This window comes from Bidens hawaiensis, unplaced genomic scaffold (genome assembly GCF_021521415.1).
Source record: "Bidens hawaiensis isolate Kalapana, Puna unplaced genomic scaffold, B.hawaiensis_p1.1 tig00020892_1, whole genome shotgun sequence".
In the NCBI taxonomy this organism is placed as follows: domain Eukaryota; kingdom Viridiplantae; phylum Streptophyta; class Magnoliopsida; order Asterales; family Asteraceae; genus Bidens; species Bidens hawaiensis.
The window spans coordinates 246947-265398 of record NW_027493217.1 but is presented as its reverse complement, the minus strand read 5'-3'; the positions used below and the strand labels follow the sequence as shown (position 1 = coordinate 265398).

Here is an 18452-nt window from a genome sequence, read left to right as displayed (position 1 = left end):
ATTTCCTAACTCTTAATTTTATGATTAGGTATTATTAAAATACTCATATTGCTTAAACCAGTAGCTCTGATACCACTTCACCTGTCACAGCTCCCGACCCCTATACCCTGGGAGGGAAGCCGTGAACATTGAGTGGTGTATCGGTGTTTATTAAATTATTTTGTAGTGGAATAGTTCATCAGAATCGTAGTTAGGAAAAATGATCAGAGTTATAAAAAACACCATAATTATTATTATGATAAACCGGGAATATAATCCCTTTTGATAAAAAACATAAGTTTTATAGGGTTAAACCCTAATTTACAAAACACGTTTCTTTATTCTGGTGACAATCCACTTATTTAAGCTGGAAGCCCGCAGGCATCATTCCTTTGTCTCTAAAAAGTCACCTGAAACATGTTTAAAATATTTGATCAGCAAGAAATACTGGTGAGTACATTCATTTGTAAATGACATATTTTACAGTTACAACATTAAGATGTTTTTACACCTGCCTGCTTACAAATTACCGAAAGGTACTTGTCACTTGACCGTATCTATGATTGTGGTCATATTACTTATTGGCTAACACTTGTCCAATAAGTAACGTGTAATAGCCCAGTAAGCAAGCCTTGTATACAAAACCCCACAATACCAGTAGTAATCATCTCGTAAGTCTACAAAGACTTAATCACTGTAATATATTTTAAATATTTTAAAAATATATTTGAAAAATATTAGACCATTTGCCATGAGTTTATATGTTTTGAAATCATCATGACAGTGTCGGAAAAACAGTTGTCTCACGTAAATGTGAGTGGTACAAAAACTCGAATGTCTCGCCTTGCAAGTTTACAATTAAAGAAAACGCCTCTTGGTATTAAGCACCTAGGATAAACACAATGTAGTATATCTAGATTAGTATAAAACCAATAATCATAACGATAATCACGAGAATAGAAACTTTACACAATGGCACAATGTCTTACCTTAATAGGTAGAGCTTTCAGATTCGTGTATATTTCTTTCGATCGGATAGGATATCGTTACGATAACTCGGGTATTATACCAAATACTTAATATGTATGAAAATTTCAGAGAGAAAAGAAGTTTGAGCAAGGAATGAAGTTTGAGCAAGGAATGGACGTCTCATTTCCAATCTATTTATAGCTGATTCTAGAGCCCTTCGCGATACACGATGGCCATACACAACGGGCGTCACGTATCGCGAAGAATCTCGTAGCTTGGCCGAGTCAGCCCTAAACCTGCTACGTGGCACGCCACGTGGAAGGTTACTTGTCTCGTCCGCGTAGCTTCCACGTCACGATACGCGATGGATTACTTGGATGGTTCATCGCGTATCGCTACGCCACATAGTTTTTGGATAATGTTACACGTCATCGCGCTACGCGATGAGGCTAATCTAAACCGTTCGCGTATCGCGATGGAAGGATTATTAAAAATCTTAAATTTCCACAAAAATACTAAGGCGGCCCTTGGCGATGCGAGCATGCGAAGTGCAAAGTGCGCCATCAAAGCGCCACATTGCGCCCATCGCACTTCACCCATGCCCGTGCGCTTGCGCGTGCGGGTGCTTCGCACCCTCCGCTACGACCACTGGGTGTGATATGTCTGAAAATAAAATTAACATATGAGTTTTCTTTCTTATAAAGAGCTTACTAGTTTTGTAATTTAGCGATGTGGGACAAGGACTTACAATCCTATTTATATCATGGTGGAATCCTCATCTTTTCTTTCCTCCACCAATGTGGGATGGAATTTTCCTTCTTTTTTTCCTTTATTTTTTATGGTTTGTTATAAATCGGTAAGTCATAATTTACTTTTGACTCATCACCGGTGTATATGCGACCCTCTGATTCTTATTATATTTGATATTTTGGCGCTGGCAAAAATCTTTACGCGAGCTATGTGGATTCAATGTAGTGGTTAGAAAATACAAATTCGTTGGAAACTTGGAGATAATTGTTGATAAATTTAGTTCCACGGTAAGTAATATTTATCCAATAAATAAGTCAAACATTGATGTTAAATTCAAACTTTGTTACTTCAAAAATTAAAACAAAAGGCCTAATATATATGCTCTTTCAATAGGAAACATAGCATTTAATGGTGATACCATGTATTCCTCATTTGTAGTAGTTTTATTACAAGTTACTTTTCTATTTTTAGGGAGTTTAGTTTTGTAAACTAATAACTAAATTTAAGACGGGCCGAGGTCGTTTAAAAAGGTTTTTATATTTAATAAGAGTTAACTTGTCAAAGTGTGTTTTAAGTGTCGGGTCACGATCTTGGTGGTGGATCAAAAGATTGATTTTGGACGTTTCAAACTTTTTTTTTGAAGTAGATTCAAAGTTAATTTATGAATTTCAACTACAAGATTTTTTGAAATTTTAAAGGGCTCACTATTACAACCAAAGAACAAGGATGCTCTTTTCACTTTTGTTAATGATCTAATATATATGAACTAATCGATAAATGTTTTGTATTGCATATTTTTTTCATATTATTTTGCTCTTAAAATTTCAAGATGTGCTTTGTGAAGGGTATTTTAGGCATACTGAATTTATGTAAATGACCATGGCTCATGTTGTAAAAGTTACATATTTCGAAGAGTGACAAAAGATTTTGGAGGCATATTTAAGCTCTACATACCGGTTAGTTTTGCGGTTTTACCCCAATGAAATATGTATTTGTATTTTTATTAATATAATGGCCATCTAGTTAAAGCTATTTTTCTTTAAATAGAAGCTACTTTTTTTTCTATTATGTTTTTTAAAAAAATGATGAGAGTAAAGATGAACATAAAGAAGATGTCTTGGGTTTGGTTCCCAACGAGTTGTGAGCAAAACGAGTTCATATCAAAATATTAGTTTTCTTTTGAAAATATGTCAGTTTGGTTAGGATTAAAATGAGTCGTTTTTAAAGAGTTTCAATTTGCATGTTATAATTTAAAAAGAAATATATATTTCAGAAATATTGTGTATAACATATGTTGTGGTTTTAAATAATATGTGTCTGTTATACGATTTCTTTATTTCCACCCGTCTTGTACACGGGTTAATAACTTAGTACTATTATTAAACAAGGTTTCTTTCCATAAATAACATGCATTCTTATAATTTTTGCTAATACAATAATTCAAAATTAAACTAAGTTACATTCAACTTCTAGAATTTCTCCTCAAGTTCTAGAATTTCTCCTTAATATAATAAAATTAAATTAAAATAAGGTATTTAAATTTGATTCGAAGTTACTTAAATCTATTTAAATTTTTTTCTACTACGGTGATATTCTTTTAGTTTTATTTTTAAATATTTTTTGTCATTTTTATCACCCTGTTTTTGGGTTTTAAGTTTATTTATCTAAAATTGATTAAGATTATGAAGGTAGCTTACTGAGTTTTTAGGTACTTGAATTTGCATATTTATAAGTTGATCAAACAAGGGCATTTTTCCATTTAGCATATTTGTTAAATTTTCTCCTAAAAACACTGAGAACACAATTATATAATGTTGGCTCAAATTTAATGCGGTAATGGGTCCTTGTATTTGTTCGTTAACGGTCAAAAAATGGTTTTTATAATATGGTTATATTAAACCGGTAACATGTCATTTTTTTGTTTTACTAATTTGCTAATTTTTTGTGTACTTACTTGCAAAAAAAAAAAAGGCTTATGCTAATGGATGAGCATTTGGTTTGTTTTAACAGGTGAAATATCACATAGATAGATAAATTCAATTTTAAAGAAACTTAATATGTTGCAGCTTGCATAGAAAATATAAAATTGCTAAGAGGTGGATGAGTAAACTAATTTGGAAGTATGTTTGTACACATATGAAGTTCTGATGTGCATTAACGTCTAATGAATTTAATGTTGGGTCAGAAGGATTGCATACTGTATTATTATATTACATGAAGTTATGGATGCGATTTTTTCCCCGAATACACGTATACATTCCAATTTAGCATATTCGTTATGAGTACGGAAACAATACCGATCTCATCCCTAAATGAGGTCCATTTGATTTGGATTTTTTTTGTTGTGTTTTTAGTTACATTCATGTTTTTTTGTTGATAAAGTTAATTGAACAGGCAAACTATTAGTGTTTTGTAACTTGACATTCATTTTTCATGTATTATATATTTCTGTGAATTTAAATTGGTGGTTGTGTTTATATTTAGTTCAAAATAAGTTCACGTCAATGGGTTTTTGAGTAAAATGAGTTTGGTTCGACCTGGGTTATGATCAGAATGAGTTTAAGTTCAAACAAGTTGTTTTAAAATAATATCAGACTTGTTAAGAAGTTATATATATATTTTTTTTCAAAAGTAATAAACGTAATTTAATGTTATGAAACAACGAATGTAACAAATGGAAGATGATGAAGTGAAGAAAGGATGTAACAAAAGTTTAAGGAGTTCATGTAACATTCTAGGCAAATCCCACATCGGATGTGGACAAGTGAGACCCTTGGTTAATAAGTAAATGCCCTGCCTCTTAAATCACCAACGTGTTTTGGGCTTAACGCTAGTGAACGAGAGGAGATCTCCACACTTAAGTGTGCTCAGGTCGAAGTAGTTCTACGATGCGTGACCTCCTAAGAAATCTTCACCGAGGCAACCAAAAACAAATCCGTGAGCTCTTCGTGGCCAAAGCGGACAATATTGGTGGTTGGGGGAGGGGTCGGATGCTACAATTTACAAAAAAATTTCACACTAGATGATTAGTAAATGTGGTTTTGTAATTAAAAAATAGTATGACTTGTGTTATATTGTAAAATTTTTATGTTTATGTTATGCATTTGTGTTTGAATTTTTAAAGTAAGGAATGTATAAAACTATTAATATTAGATAAGACTGGTAAAGACACAATTAGAACTACAAACGTTATATGTTATGAGATGTTCAGATTATTGTATTTTCTATGTCCATTAAAAGTTGTTGTCATTTTTTTCATTCTGACATATTTATGTAAAATAATATGATAAACTGGTTATTATACTATAAATTCATAAGGTATGTTAAAAATAAGATTAAATTCATTCTTTTAGTAAACTAGCCAAAATGAAATATTGTCGTGTGCCTGAAACTTTTAAAGTAGAAACCGCAAGCGAAACCTCGGTTAGGATATGAGAATGGTTAAGGATTATAAGATAGAGTTAGAGGGACGAGATTTTCCTGTTACCTTGTATGTGATGACCTTAGGAGGATTTGATGTAGTGTTGGGCATGGACTGACTGTCTGAGTTTGAGGCTCATATAGTGTATAAGAATATAAAAGGTTAAAATCTTCGGATGGTAGTACTGTGATGGTTTACGGTGATATAGAAAGTTATGGGCTTAATGTCATTTCAATGATAAAAGCCGAAGGTTTGTTAAGGTGGGTGTGGTGCTTACCTGACGTACATTGTCAAAGCTACGGTCGAGACAAAGAAAGTGAAAGATGTTCTTGTTGCGCACAACTATCCAGAAGTGTTCCCAGAGGACCTTCTGGGGTTGCCACCAGAACGAGAGGTAGAATTCCAGATAGACTTAGTACCAGGAGCACACCTCGTAGCTAAAGCACCATACCGTCTAACGCCATCCTAGATGAAGGAATTTATGACCCAACTGCAAGAACTCCTTGATAAGGGCTTCAAAAGGCTGAGTGTTTCCCCGTGGGGTGCACCGGTGTTATTTGTTAAGAAGCAAGATGGAAGCATGAGAATGCGTATAGACTATCGTGAGTTGAATAAGCTTATAGTAATGAACATATTTCCATTGCCACAGATTGGTGATTTGTTTGATCATCTACAAAGTTCGGGTTGGTTCTCACGAATAGAACTTAGATCAGGTTGTCATCAACTGAAGGTGAAATATGCAGACATCCCTAAGACAATGGTTCGGACGCGGTATGGACACTACGAGTTCCTCGTGATGTCGTTCGGTCTAACAAATGTTCCCGCATCATTTGTGGATAAGATGAACAGGGAATGTCAGCCGATTTTAGACAAGTCAGTTATCAGTTTCATTGACGATATGTTGATTTATTTAAAGAGTGAGTCTGACCATGCTAAACATCTACGAGAAGTATTGGAGGTTTTGAAGGAAGAGAAGTTGCATGCTAAGTTTTCAAAATGCGCATTCTGGTTGCGTGAGGTACAGTTTCTAGGTCACGTGATCAATCCTTAAGGGATTACTATGGACCCATCTAAGATTAAGGTGATAATGAATTGGAAGACTCCGCAAAACCCGACTGATATACGAAGCTTCCTATGGTTAGCTGGCTATTATAGGAGATTCACTGAAGGATTCTCCAAGATAACCACACCATTGACCGGTATGACCCGAAAATCTATAGTATTCAATTGGGGTAAGTACCAGGAAGAAGCTTTTGATGAATTGAAGAAAAGAATCACACAAGCTTCAATCCTTTCCCTACCCGAAGGTGACGAGGATTTGGTTGTTTGTATCGATGCTTCGCATCGTGGGTTAGGTTGCGTGTTAATGCAACAGGGAAATGTGATAGCTTATGCGTCCAGACAGTTGAAAGTTCATGAGAGTACCTACCTGATGCATGACTTAGAGATAGCAGCAGTAGTGCATGTTCTCAAAATATGGAGACGTTATCTATATGGTACTAAGTGTACTATTTATACAGATCATAAGAGTTTAAAGTACCTTTTTGAGCAGAAAGAGTTGAACATGAGAAAGAGGAGATGGTTAGAGCTGATAAAGGACTACGACTGTGATATCAAATACTATCCTGGTAAGGATCCTGGTAAGGCTAATGTGGTCGCTGACGCGCTAAGACGTAATAATGAATAAGTCATTGAAACAGTGAAGTCTTATTAAGTTAATCATTAATTCAGACCTCTTTGGAGAGATAATCAAGGCACGGTCAGAGGTGCTCTTAGATGAAGGGTTAATGAAGAAAGAAAGAATCTTCGGACAATGAGATGAGCTGATGGATAACACTCATGGTGTGAAAACTAGGTTTGACCGTATGTGGATTTCACACCATAGAAATCTTAGAGATCGAATCCTAGATGAAGCTCATATGTCATGGTAATCGATTCATCTAGGATCCACCAAGATGTATGAGGATCCGAAGAGAGACTAGTGGTGGTCGAGTATGAAGAATGATGTAGTAGATTATGTTAGTAAGTGCTTAACTTTCTTGCAAGTAAAAACAAAACACCGGAAACCGTATGAAAAGATGCAGCCATTGGAGATACCAGAATGGAAATGAGAATACACTAGTGGACCGTTTGACGAAGAGTGCCCATTTTCTGCCTATAAGAGTGTAACAACTCGGGTTTTTGAATTAATTAAATACCCGACTAGGTTCGATGTTCGGGATATTTTTATTGCGTTATCGAGTCTAAGTTTGTTTAATTATTAATATATTATTATAAGATTACTATTTAATTATAATTAGATCTTTCTTGTTTTGGCACTTTTAACCCAAACTTTAACCTTTTACCCTTTTGTGTACCCATTGTTAAACCCCAAGGGCTGAAATGAACTTTTTGTTATAACCCATTTATCGTTAACTGGATACCCTAATACCAAACCCGTATCCATTTCAGTATCTCGAACCCGATTGTAATTGGTATTTTCTTGGACCTCAATTCTCAGAATAATTTGGAAATTTAATCAATAATCTGTTTATACTTGCCATACACCATCTACCGACAATTGTAATTAGGAAATCAATATCTTTTTGATACGTAATAACATAATTTAGCAACCGCCTATACTCGTTTAGGTTTTCACCATATAACAAACATCGTATCACAATTGAACAGACCTGCTCAATCCTCTTTTGCAACGCAAACCTAAACCCTATATTCAATTGTGTCGTAATTGATGTATTGTCAGTGTTCTTAATCTTGTTCGCGTCGGCCTCTTTTACACCCATATATCCATCCATTCGTTAGGGATTAAGGTAATTGATTATACTAATTTTATCATCTTGATCTGCTCTAAGATAACCCTTTGGTTAATTAAATTGAAGCAAATGAATTATACGAATTTACGAATTCTAGGCTTTATTTGAAATAGGGTGAATTTCACTGATTATATAAAAGCAACTTTTCTGAGATCATAACCAAATGGTCACCTAGAGCAGTAGGTTGGGTGGGTTTGTGTTAAGGCTTAAAGAGGCTGGGGGCGCGGATTCGAGCCACCCCAAACACTGAGTTTTGGTATTTTTTGTTACTTATTCATTTAAATCATATAAACAACTAAATTAACCTATTTAATAATTTAAATTATATTATTAATACTATAACACTTATAAATTATTTATATTTTATGAAAACCGACATGTTAACCGATCACGTTTCTGAATCTTTGTTAAAATCATGTATACACACACACACACATATATATATATATATTTACATATGTATGCATGTGTATATATATATATTATTAATAGAATGATAAAGGTTTTTATATTAAAGATTTAAAAAGGGTTTTTGTATTGAATATTTAAACGGGTTTTAATTTAGAATTCACCTCGTTAATTTAAGTTCGAGTATTTTATGAAAGATTATAGATTAATATAAATATTGTTATTGTTTATCTATTATTTACAATATTAATGAAATATTTATTAATAATAAAAACATATGTAAATACATTAAACGCATCTTTAGTTTAAAATAATCTTTTAAAGCAAACTCCTTTATATAATGCTTCCAAAATTTATAGTTAATTAGTTAAATATTTTATTTATAATTTTATATAATTAAAATATGTTATTTTCTATAAACCTTTGATAAATAAAAGTGATAATAAAATATAATCCATTAATACTAAACCTACGTTAGAATGCACTCGATCATCGAATCCCGAACCTTTATCTAATCTTAGTTCCGTTATTCAAATTATACTTATGTTACTCAATTATCCGTTACTAGGACATCTCATCGGTGTTTCTCGAAGAGCTTGATCAATCACCCACATTCTTATTATTATCTTATCCGTTTTTGCTCGTCTGTTAAGGTGAGTACCACATTCCCCATATTTTACTCGTTTTCCACGTTTTGGGGACATATGCGTAAACATATTTTTTTAAATATACTTATACACAAAACTGCAACTATTGTCTTATGTGCTAACGAACTGTACACCATACTTGTTATGTGCGTATTTTCTTTACGTGAACCGCATTCGGAGAGGTCCAACATAATCTCAGAATTGTATGATCATACACCAGTAGTTATAGCCTCGTGCTTCTCGACATCTCATTATACTTTCTCATTTAGTTAATTTATTATTCTCATATGACTTGTTGCAATTACTTAATTTTTTATATATACTATATGTACATTTAAACTGGTGTGTTGCTCACTCAACCTTGTGTTGACAAAACTATTTTATTTTCAATGCATATGCATGTCATCGTGTGATGTGAAGTAGTTGAAGTTGGAAGATCACTTAAGGAATTATATTAAAGAAAACTTAATGAGACAACTATTTTATGGTTATGCTATTTTTGATGCTTTAATTGTTTGGGATATTGTAAACAACATTTTTATTTGAAATTATTAAATAGATATTGAAATCTATAATGTTGCATAATAGTACCTTGAGAGCTGTAGGCAATCAGCTCATGCCCCGGCATTTTCGCCGTAGGTTGGGGTGTGACAAAGAGAAGCTCTCTTGTTTGAAACGTTAGCAAATGTGTTCATAAAAGAGGTTGTGGCTAAACATGGAGTACCATTATCGACCGTATCTTATAGAGATACTCGCTTTACTTCAAGATTCTGGAAGAAGTTCCATGAAGCCATGGGAACTAGACTGAACAGTACGACGTATCATCCTCAAACAGATGGGCAGTCAGAAGGACTATCCAAACCCTTGAGGATATGTTGCGTGCTTGTGTTTTAGACTTTGGAGGAAGTTGGTATGATCATTTTCATCTGGCAGAATTCTCCTACAACAATAGCTACTATGTAAGTATTAGCATGTCGCCATTTGAAATGTTATACGGTAGACGTTGTAGAACTCCCGTATGTTGGGAAGAAATTGGTCAGAAGGAGATTGGAAGTTTAGAAGTTGTGCAAGAAACCTCTTCAAGCTGCCCAAGATCGCCAGAAGTCCTATGCTGATAAGCGGCGACGACCGACTAAGTTTAGCAATGGTGACAATGTGTTGCTCAAGGTCTCGCTTTGGAAGGGAATTATTTGTTTCAGAAAGAGAGGAAAATTGAGTCCAAGGTACATTGGACCATTCAGAATCATAAATCGTGTGGGCGAAGTGGCTTATAAGTTTGTTGGGCCATAATTTGATTAGACTGACGCATATCAAAAGGCCATGACATGATCAAGACTAAAGTGACATAAACGAAGACGAGTTGAAGAATTGCATTATGGTTATGGTGTTGTAGTACCGAAAACTTGGACTATGTATGTAAACCGAGATCCAATATGGATCTCGGTGGGCTTGGGGATATAATGGGGCCAGTGTGTTGGATATCCTATATATAGAACATGTTGTATAGGGTTTTGGGGGCTAGTTCAGGAGTTGGTGAGCAGTTTTTGAACACTTTCATAGCCACCGTCTAGAAAGCATAAGTTTCTGTGTGAACCGGTTTATGTATTAGACGATTTATTGATAATAGAATCGTATGCATTGAAATCATATTACATCGTGTTCATCTTATTCTTCATTTATATTGTTCTTGAATCACCACTATGTTAGGATTCCACACTAACATCGTGTTCGGGTTGATATCATAATTGTAGTGATCTAGATTCGGGACTTACATCGTGCAAGTTTTAAAGTCATAATCGAGTAACAATCACATAAGCGAGTAGATCAAGATCCTGCCTTTTTCTTATTTTCATTCTAAGTATCCAAAATAAGGTAAGAGTTATTTTTAAGTTATTTGAATCATAGCTTAGATATCAATCAAGGCTATGGCCTTTAACCTTGAAAGTATTTTGTAAACATTTACATTCATAAAATGAGTTTTCATAAACGTTACTTCATAGTAAAGTAATGTTAACCAAAGATATATTTTGACGGGCATGTAGTAAATTGTAAGGGTGATATCACTAGTAGTAATTTTCTTGCCTAAGGAAAAATAATCCGTACAAATCCCAATCAACCGAGGGACCCGTTTACTTACCTGGAGAAACTTACCAACGTGTTATAACCTATTAAGCCAAAGCATGCTATATCAAACATCACATTAAAAACTTAGTGTTTTCATTCACAATTAAACGATTCCAAGGTTAAGCTTAAGAGTTATAGCTTAATCAAGAAACATCATTCGGAATATTTATATGAACCTATTATATCATTCTCATTCACAGTCAAGGTTTCCAACACCGATGCTACAGGTGAATACGTTTACCTTTTACAATCGGTCAAAACATATTTACACTTGATAAGATGAACGAGTGTTTGTCTTAACGAGTCAGTCAATGTTTACTTGAGATTTCGTGATCTCTAAAACGTTATAATACAAAGTAGAAAATAAAATCAACTCTGACCGAATACACATGTGTCAGGATCCAAACATAACTATTCAGCCAAATCAGTCAATGGCTACGTGGCAGCGGGCTAACGGTCATAACTAGTTCTCCATTAAGGGTTACGTGACTCGGAGAAACAATTGTGTGTGTAGGGCAGTGGTACATATACCGAAAGTAGAAATACTTCCGCTGAGCTTGTCGAGAAAACTATATTTGTATTGTAATTGTCATTCAAATGTTTTATAGAGTCATACGTGTTCACCAACATATAGCTGACGTATTTTTTCCAACCCATTGCAGGTAATTAAGCATAAGTAGCAATAGCAAGGATTGAAGTCTTAAAGAAGATAAAAGCGCGTTATAATATGGCTTCATTTTTTATTAAACTAAATCCTTGTAATATGAACACATATTTTGTAAACCGAATACTTGAGTATCTAACTCCCAAGTAAAATTTCCAATGTAAATTAATATTATATTCAAACATATAGTCTTCCGCTAAAAATTAACCCATAAACTCTAATATATTTACAAAGCATGTACCAACTTGTGGTCACACGCCGAGACCCTAAATCGGGGTGTGACATGTTACAATACTTACATCTCACTTTTTTCTATTCTTTTAGATTTGGAACGATACAATCAATATCAAACAGGAGGAAATTGAAAAGTTGGTCGAAAATATTATGAAACGGTTTTTTATTTCAGTCTTTGATGATAAAATGAGTGAGATTGAGTATCATTTAACTTGTGCTTGAACAATTAGGTTTTGAAAACTATGTATGTTATGTTGAAATAAAGAAGTTTTGTTGACTTTGTTTAAGTTGAAATCCTTTTTGCTGGATTTATATATGCTTTTTTTGAATTTATATTACATTTAAAAGGTGGCTTTCTGAATTTATACAAAATTGTTTTTATAATTTGTCATTTCATATTTTAGGTGGTTTACATTTCTTAGATTGGATTTTTGAGCGGTCCTAATCTTTTGTTAAGTTAGAGCTTTTGGGCAGTCATAACTTCATTTGGGCGGTCAACTTTGTATTAGTTTTGGTTCATTTTTGCGCCGTCTATGCTCTAATTAGGGCGGTTCCTAAACCGCTGAAATAGGCACCTCGTATTTTCCAACGACATCTGTTTGGGCGGTTCTAAAACGCTAAAAACCAGCATTTTACCACCCAGAAATTAACCCCAAAAATTAACTATTTTTATAGTAGTGATGTTCCGCCGTAGGTTAAGGTGTGACAGTTCAAATTATTAACCGTTCGCCCAACTTACCAGGCTTATAAACGTAGGGACGGCAACCGGTATAATTAACCGATTTTTTAAAACATTTAGTTTCCTAGTTGTGTATTTCAAATCGTAATATGTGATAAATTCATATGAATAATCATTTTACCCCTATCTTGATCGAGGAGACATACAAGTACAACATAAAAAACATTAACAGAATCCAAAAAGTATATAAGAAGCATAAACATGAAACTTGAAGAAATTCAAACACATTTAAAAACACAATGCATAAACAAAAATTCAAACACAAAAAATAATGACTAAAAACTAAAAACGCAAGATGTGCATTAACGGTAATAATTTTCTTATTCTACAAACTTCATTAATATCTATAGGGGATGAGTAAATAACCGCATCAAAATGATATGACATTAACATTCTTACTTTTTATATATTTACCCGATCACAACTAGCTAAGTTTTATATATTAAAATGAACCATTAAGACTCTTGGTTTTGGCTAAAAAATAGATTGTCTCACAAATCTATCACTTGAAATGATTGGTGTAATTTTTCATTCTTGTAATTATATTATTGTTTGTGTCGTGTTGTTTGTGGTTGCATTTTCGCTCAGGGGGTTGGTTTTAATAAAATTTGTCTTTCAAAAAAATATATTAAAATAAACCATTTATATGTAACGGTTTTTTTAAAATTTATAGCTAGAAAGAGCAAATATGAGAAAGAGAAAAAGGAAAGACAGGTAGAAAAGATAATATAGTTAACTAAATACCACCCTAAAATGTGCACACCAAAAAATGAATTTTGTAAATAGAAAAGAGGCTTTGTTTCTTTTTGTGTTTCAATAGTAGGTTCTTATATGTCCCCTACAAATTAATACAATTCAGCCAAAATTATTAAATACCATTCTTATTGTAGATTTATATATCACCAAAAAAGGAGAGGGTTGACTGGTTTGCCACTGATCATTGACCATCAGAAACTTAAAGCATCCATCCTGGGACTATTCCAGTAACATTTTGTCCGCTTGTTGACGCTGTTATTTGGCTTGAATCTATTGTGTTAAACCTGAAATTTTGGGTTCTAAAGATTAATTAACAATATTTGTATAACTTTCAACATAGTTTCAAACAATTAACGATAATTACCCGATTTGCAAGTTGGAGTTGCAGTCAAGAGGCTGGAAGAAAACTTGATCTTGTTGAGGAGGATGATGTTCTTGGTTCTGATGGTGTTGTCCAAATGAGTTACAATTTCCATTTTCACCTCCTGCAGCCCATGATGGTCCTGCTTCTGCATAGTATTCTTCTAGCTGCAATAACACCAATAATTTATTCTTTCATTATATTGTAGAAAATGTCAAATATATATATACATAAAATTTATCTTTACATGGATGTTCTTACTTTAGTCTGCAAAGCTTTGTTAGATTCGAGCCACATCCGTTCCTTAACTTGAAGATCAGAAAGTCGATCCAGCATCGATTGAGTCTACATATTAAGAAAAAGATTGTACATATCATCAACATCATCATCATCATCGTACTCAGTATATCCCACCAATAGCAATGCTATGGTAGGGTCTGAGGAGGGTAAGATGTAGACAGCCTTACCTCTATCCCATAGGGATAGAGAGGCTACTTCCGGTGAGACCCCCGGCTCGATAGTAGTTTTGAATCAAGCCTTGGACATAAGGCACATAACATTCAATCATCGGGACACCGGCTGATTGGTGCATGTGCCCTTGTCTTTCGGCTATCAACGCCACCACATGATGCCTGATTAACCTTCTGCCACTTTTAACGTTATTTTCACGTGATTAGTAAAATAACGTCAAAATTAGTGCAATTTTACTTTTGCCCACCCAAGGGTTCACACATATATACATTATAACGTAAAAAAGATTGTACATATGTTGATGAATAAAAAAAATCAACCAATTAAGTAAACCAAAAATATAAGAAAAGATCCAAGGTAACACACACATATAGGAACTTTCAGTTTATCCAAGTTTTGACTGCTTAAAAAAATAATAAGATTTGTGGAACCAGAAAAAAGATTGTTGACATTAATGTATAATAACATTCAGAATCTTTAAATAACAAAAATCACTAATCACATCAAACACCACGCATAAGATAATACCCTTATGGACCGGATTTGCCTCAAAGTGGAGTCAAGTTGGCGCTCAAGTTGCTCAAGTTCTTTTAGATTCAACGGGCCTAAATCTTCCCCGAAAAGTTGCCTGCGATAACCGAAAAGACAAAATATCAATCAATCAATCATACCCAGTAGGGTTCCACCAATAGCAAAGCTATAAGTAGGGTATGGGAAGGATCTGATGTAGGCACACCGTACCTCTATCCAATAGAATAGAGAGGTGGCTTTCAGAAAGACCCTCAGCTCTTAACTACATATGAATCTTTCAAATTTTCAGTTTTAAAAAACTTCAAAAAAATAAGAAAATGATTGAAATGCAATGTTTATTTATCTTTTCAAATACTCTAAAATGGTATAAACAAATTTATTTAATTATAGAACAAACACATTTAAAAAATGAAAAAAAATAATAATAAATTATGTTAGAAAATATAAACAATTGACAGAATAGAATAAACATTTTGTTAGACCTATAAACATCATTATTAGGTTAGATTTTCCGGTTTTAACATCGTGACATAAACTTAAGGCTGCTGCTAATATTAATACCGTTATAAGCGGTTAAGCGCACCAAAAGTCACAACGGTTATTCAAACTGTTTACGACCTGTCTCATGTATGTATATATATTGACCTTTGTATTCAATAAAAACTACCAAGGCTGATCATATCAATTAATCCAATTCTCATCATTTCGTTTAAATTCAGTTTGTGTTTATATCATGTTTTGAAAACCAAGACAATTTGGGTTCGTTCGTTTCTTGCAATAATTTATGTCTTTTAAAGAAACTCTGCGAATTGTATACCGATGTTTCTTACACACTACTTGCCTTTGATATTGTTGTAGAGACTCATATTTAGCTTTCAGCATCATGTACTCCTTGTAGCTGTTTTGCTACATCATCAAAACAATAAACTGGTTAAATTAAACATGTGTACACCATAAACGAATCAAAATCGCATATTATACAAAAACCTCGGCATCATTAGGGGATCGGTTGACTTCCATTGAGCTATAGGTGCAATTCTGATACCTTTCAATCATCTTGAGCATGCTGAAACATAACATCACAAATTTAGTTTCTACAAATTTTGTAAAACCTTTGGATAATTCAACGTTCAACAAATGGATATAACAGTGTTCACTGAAGTTTTATTAATTATTGTAAGATCAATTTTCAAATCCAAAAAGCATGTCTCATTGATTTGAAACAACAAAGTACAAATAAAATCCTTGATTGAAATCAATCAGTCTTTGTAATAATAATAATAAGAAGAATAATAATATATGTGCTGACAATTAGGGTTCCAAGAGACCAATAAACAAATATTTCTTTCATCAGCTATATGATATAGAGCTTCATTGTCCATCAAGTTTTAATTTTGCAAAACAAATAAACACAAGATCAACTATATATCTCTTGTTCGAATCATTTCTGTAACTTTGACCATCAATTCAACAAGAAACATATACATACTTATACATATACACAAAAGAAAACTTGAATTAGAAGAAAAACCTCAAGAATTGTGAAGATCTATCAAGAGTTGAATTAAAAAAAACGTATATTAATGTTACAAAACATATTAATCATGTCAATAAATACCAAAAAAATGTAACCTTGGATTCACAAAAACAAGATCTAGCCAATTCCCAGATCACCAACCCTAAAAACAAGAAATCTTGAAAATTTAAAAACTTTAATTCAAGAAACACATATCAGATCTACAACACACAGACACACATACTTTGAGGTGCTGCAGAACTCATAAAGCTTGCCACGGTTGGAGAAGATAATCAAGGCCACCTCAGCATCACATAACACAGAGAGTTCATATGCTTTCTTGAGCAGCCCATTTCTTCTTTTAGCAAAAGTCACCTGCCTGTTAATCTTGTTCTCAATCCTCTTCAGTTCAACTCTTCCTCTCCCCATAATTATTATTATTCTTCACAAACAATTTTATTTAACTACAAACTTTTAAGACATATCCAGATGGATTACTTAATGGGTATTTCAAAAAACTTTACAAGATTGTTTTTTGAGCAGATTTGATAATATTATTACTACAAGAATCTTGAAAGTAGTTTTGACCAAAAACACACAAACACAAAGATGGGTTTGGTTTTAATCTGGGATACTCTCTTTTTAAGGGTTTTCAAGTTTTCTTTTTTTTTTTTTAGTTTGATAACTCAAACTCATAATACAAAACCCAAAGATATGAAATTTAGGGTTGGTGTTGTTTCCATCTTCAAAGCTTAATGCTTTTTAACCTATTTCAGAAACACAAGCAAGCAAGCATCATCTCACCCACTCGCACTTGTCAAGCGCGTGTCTTTCATTATTATTATTTTTTCCTTACATGATGTGTAGAGCGCGTGGGGTGAGTATGTATGTACAGTCAATGTGAAGTCAATGTGAAGTGAACTAACTATACAAGATAAAAAGACATCAACGTATGTCACAAACCTTAAATAGTTATCACACGTGTCGGTCCATGAGAGGTCGATATCATAGGGTTTCCATTTTTTTTTTGTATAATAATTTGTTTAGGAATTTAAAATCCTAATGTTTTTTATAAATATGAATGCTCTAAACTAAATAATTTTGAAATGGTCATATATGACTACTTTAGTAAAGTATACAGTGAACCAAAAAGTAACTTTGGCGATAGGGACGGAGGCTACGTGAAATCAAAGTGGTCTTTGTTGTAACTAGAATTTTATCGGTTTTTTCATGAATTTAAATTTTGATTAGGAAATATATGAATGTGATTCAATATTGTTGATGAAATATTAAAGTTTTTTTTTTTTTTTTTGAATTAATGGTGTATAATTTATGAATTTTGGTTTGATATAACCACTCAGCATACTTAGTTTAATTATGAGCACACATAACAGATACTTAAGATATGTAATCACACATACATATGTGTGTGAGAGATACTTAATGAAAACGTCTTTTCAAACCCTGCCTTATGGTTTCTTGTTTTATCTAAAGGATCTCAACCATGTTTGTATTACATAATATTTTCAAATACTATTTTATTATTACGTACATAACAATTATTAGTAATATAAGATAAGACTTATGTTCATACTTTGACTATTTTATTGATTTTGATAAAATTTTAATTTATGGCGTTCCAAAACTAAATCATTCTTTCTAACAACTATGCTTAGTTGTGTACAGAGTCATAATAAATCAGCTACTTGAAGTAGCTGAAGTCAATCTCAAAGTTCGATATTGGCACACCCCCACATCTATTTAGACAACCCTAATATGGTCCATATTGTTCAATATGGAGCATATATAGCCAGTTTTTTGTCTGTTAGATGGGCTGATATGTCTCATATTGATTAATATGGTGTGTACATAGAAAAATAGGGATGTCTCAATAGACGGAGCCTAAATAAAATTAAGTGAACGTTCTTGAATGTTCTTTACTTAGTTATGCTTTTATTTCACCATTCAAAAATAAAAAAGTTATGTTTCTTAATTGAAATTTTATTCATGTTTTCACTATTTATTTACAAATACAACTATAAATTTTCAACGCATTTACACCTATAAAA

At 33.0% G+C, this 18452-nt stretch overlaps 1 protein-coding gene across 1 annotated transcript; it reads right to left on the bottom strand.

Moving 5' to 3' along the window:
* Nucleotides 1-13509: 13509 nt before the first annotated feature.
* On the bottom strand, nucleotides 13510-16831 carry LOC143561982 (agamous-like MADS-box protein MADS2). Its single transcript, XM_077049917.1, has 7 exons — nucleotides 16628-16831; nucleotides 15855-15933; nucleotides 15709-15773; nucleotides 14865-14964; nucleotides 14127-14210; nucleotides 13869-14032; nucleotides 13510-13788 (listed from the first exon to the last, which is right to left on the bottom strand). The coding sequence occupies exons 1-7, from the start codon at nucleotides 16810-16812 to the stop codon at nucleotides 13704-13706; spliced, it is 762 nt and encodes a 253-aa protein (XP_076906032.1). The 5' UTR covers nucleotides 16813-16831; the 3' UTR covers nucleotides 13510-13703.
* Nucleotides 16832-18452: the final 1621 nt, after the last annotated feature.

Bases quoted from the DNA above. Each gene is read 5' to 3' on its own strand.
- LOC143561982 (XM_077049917.1), bottom strand. From the start codon at position 16,812: ATGGGGAGAGGAAGAGTTGAACTGAAGAGGATTGAGAACAAGATTAAC. The intron at 14,211-14,864 runs GTATTATCTTAT...CTTAATATGTAG, and splicing joins GGCAAATCCGGTCCATAAGG to ACTCAATCGATGCTGGATCG. The intron at 14,033-14,126 runs GTAAGAACATCC...GTGTTATTGCAG, and splicing joins ACAAAGCTTTGCAGACTAAA to CTAGAAGAATACTATGCAGA.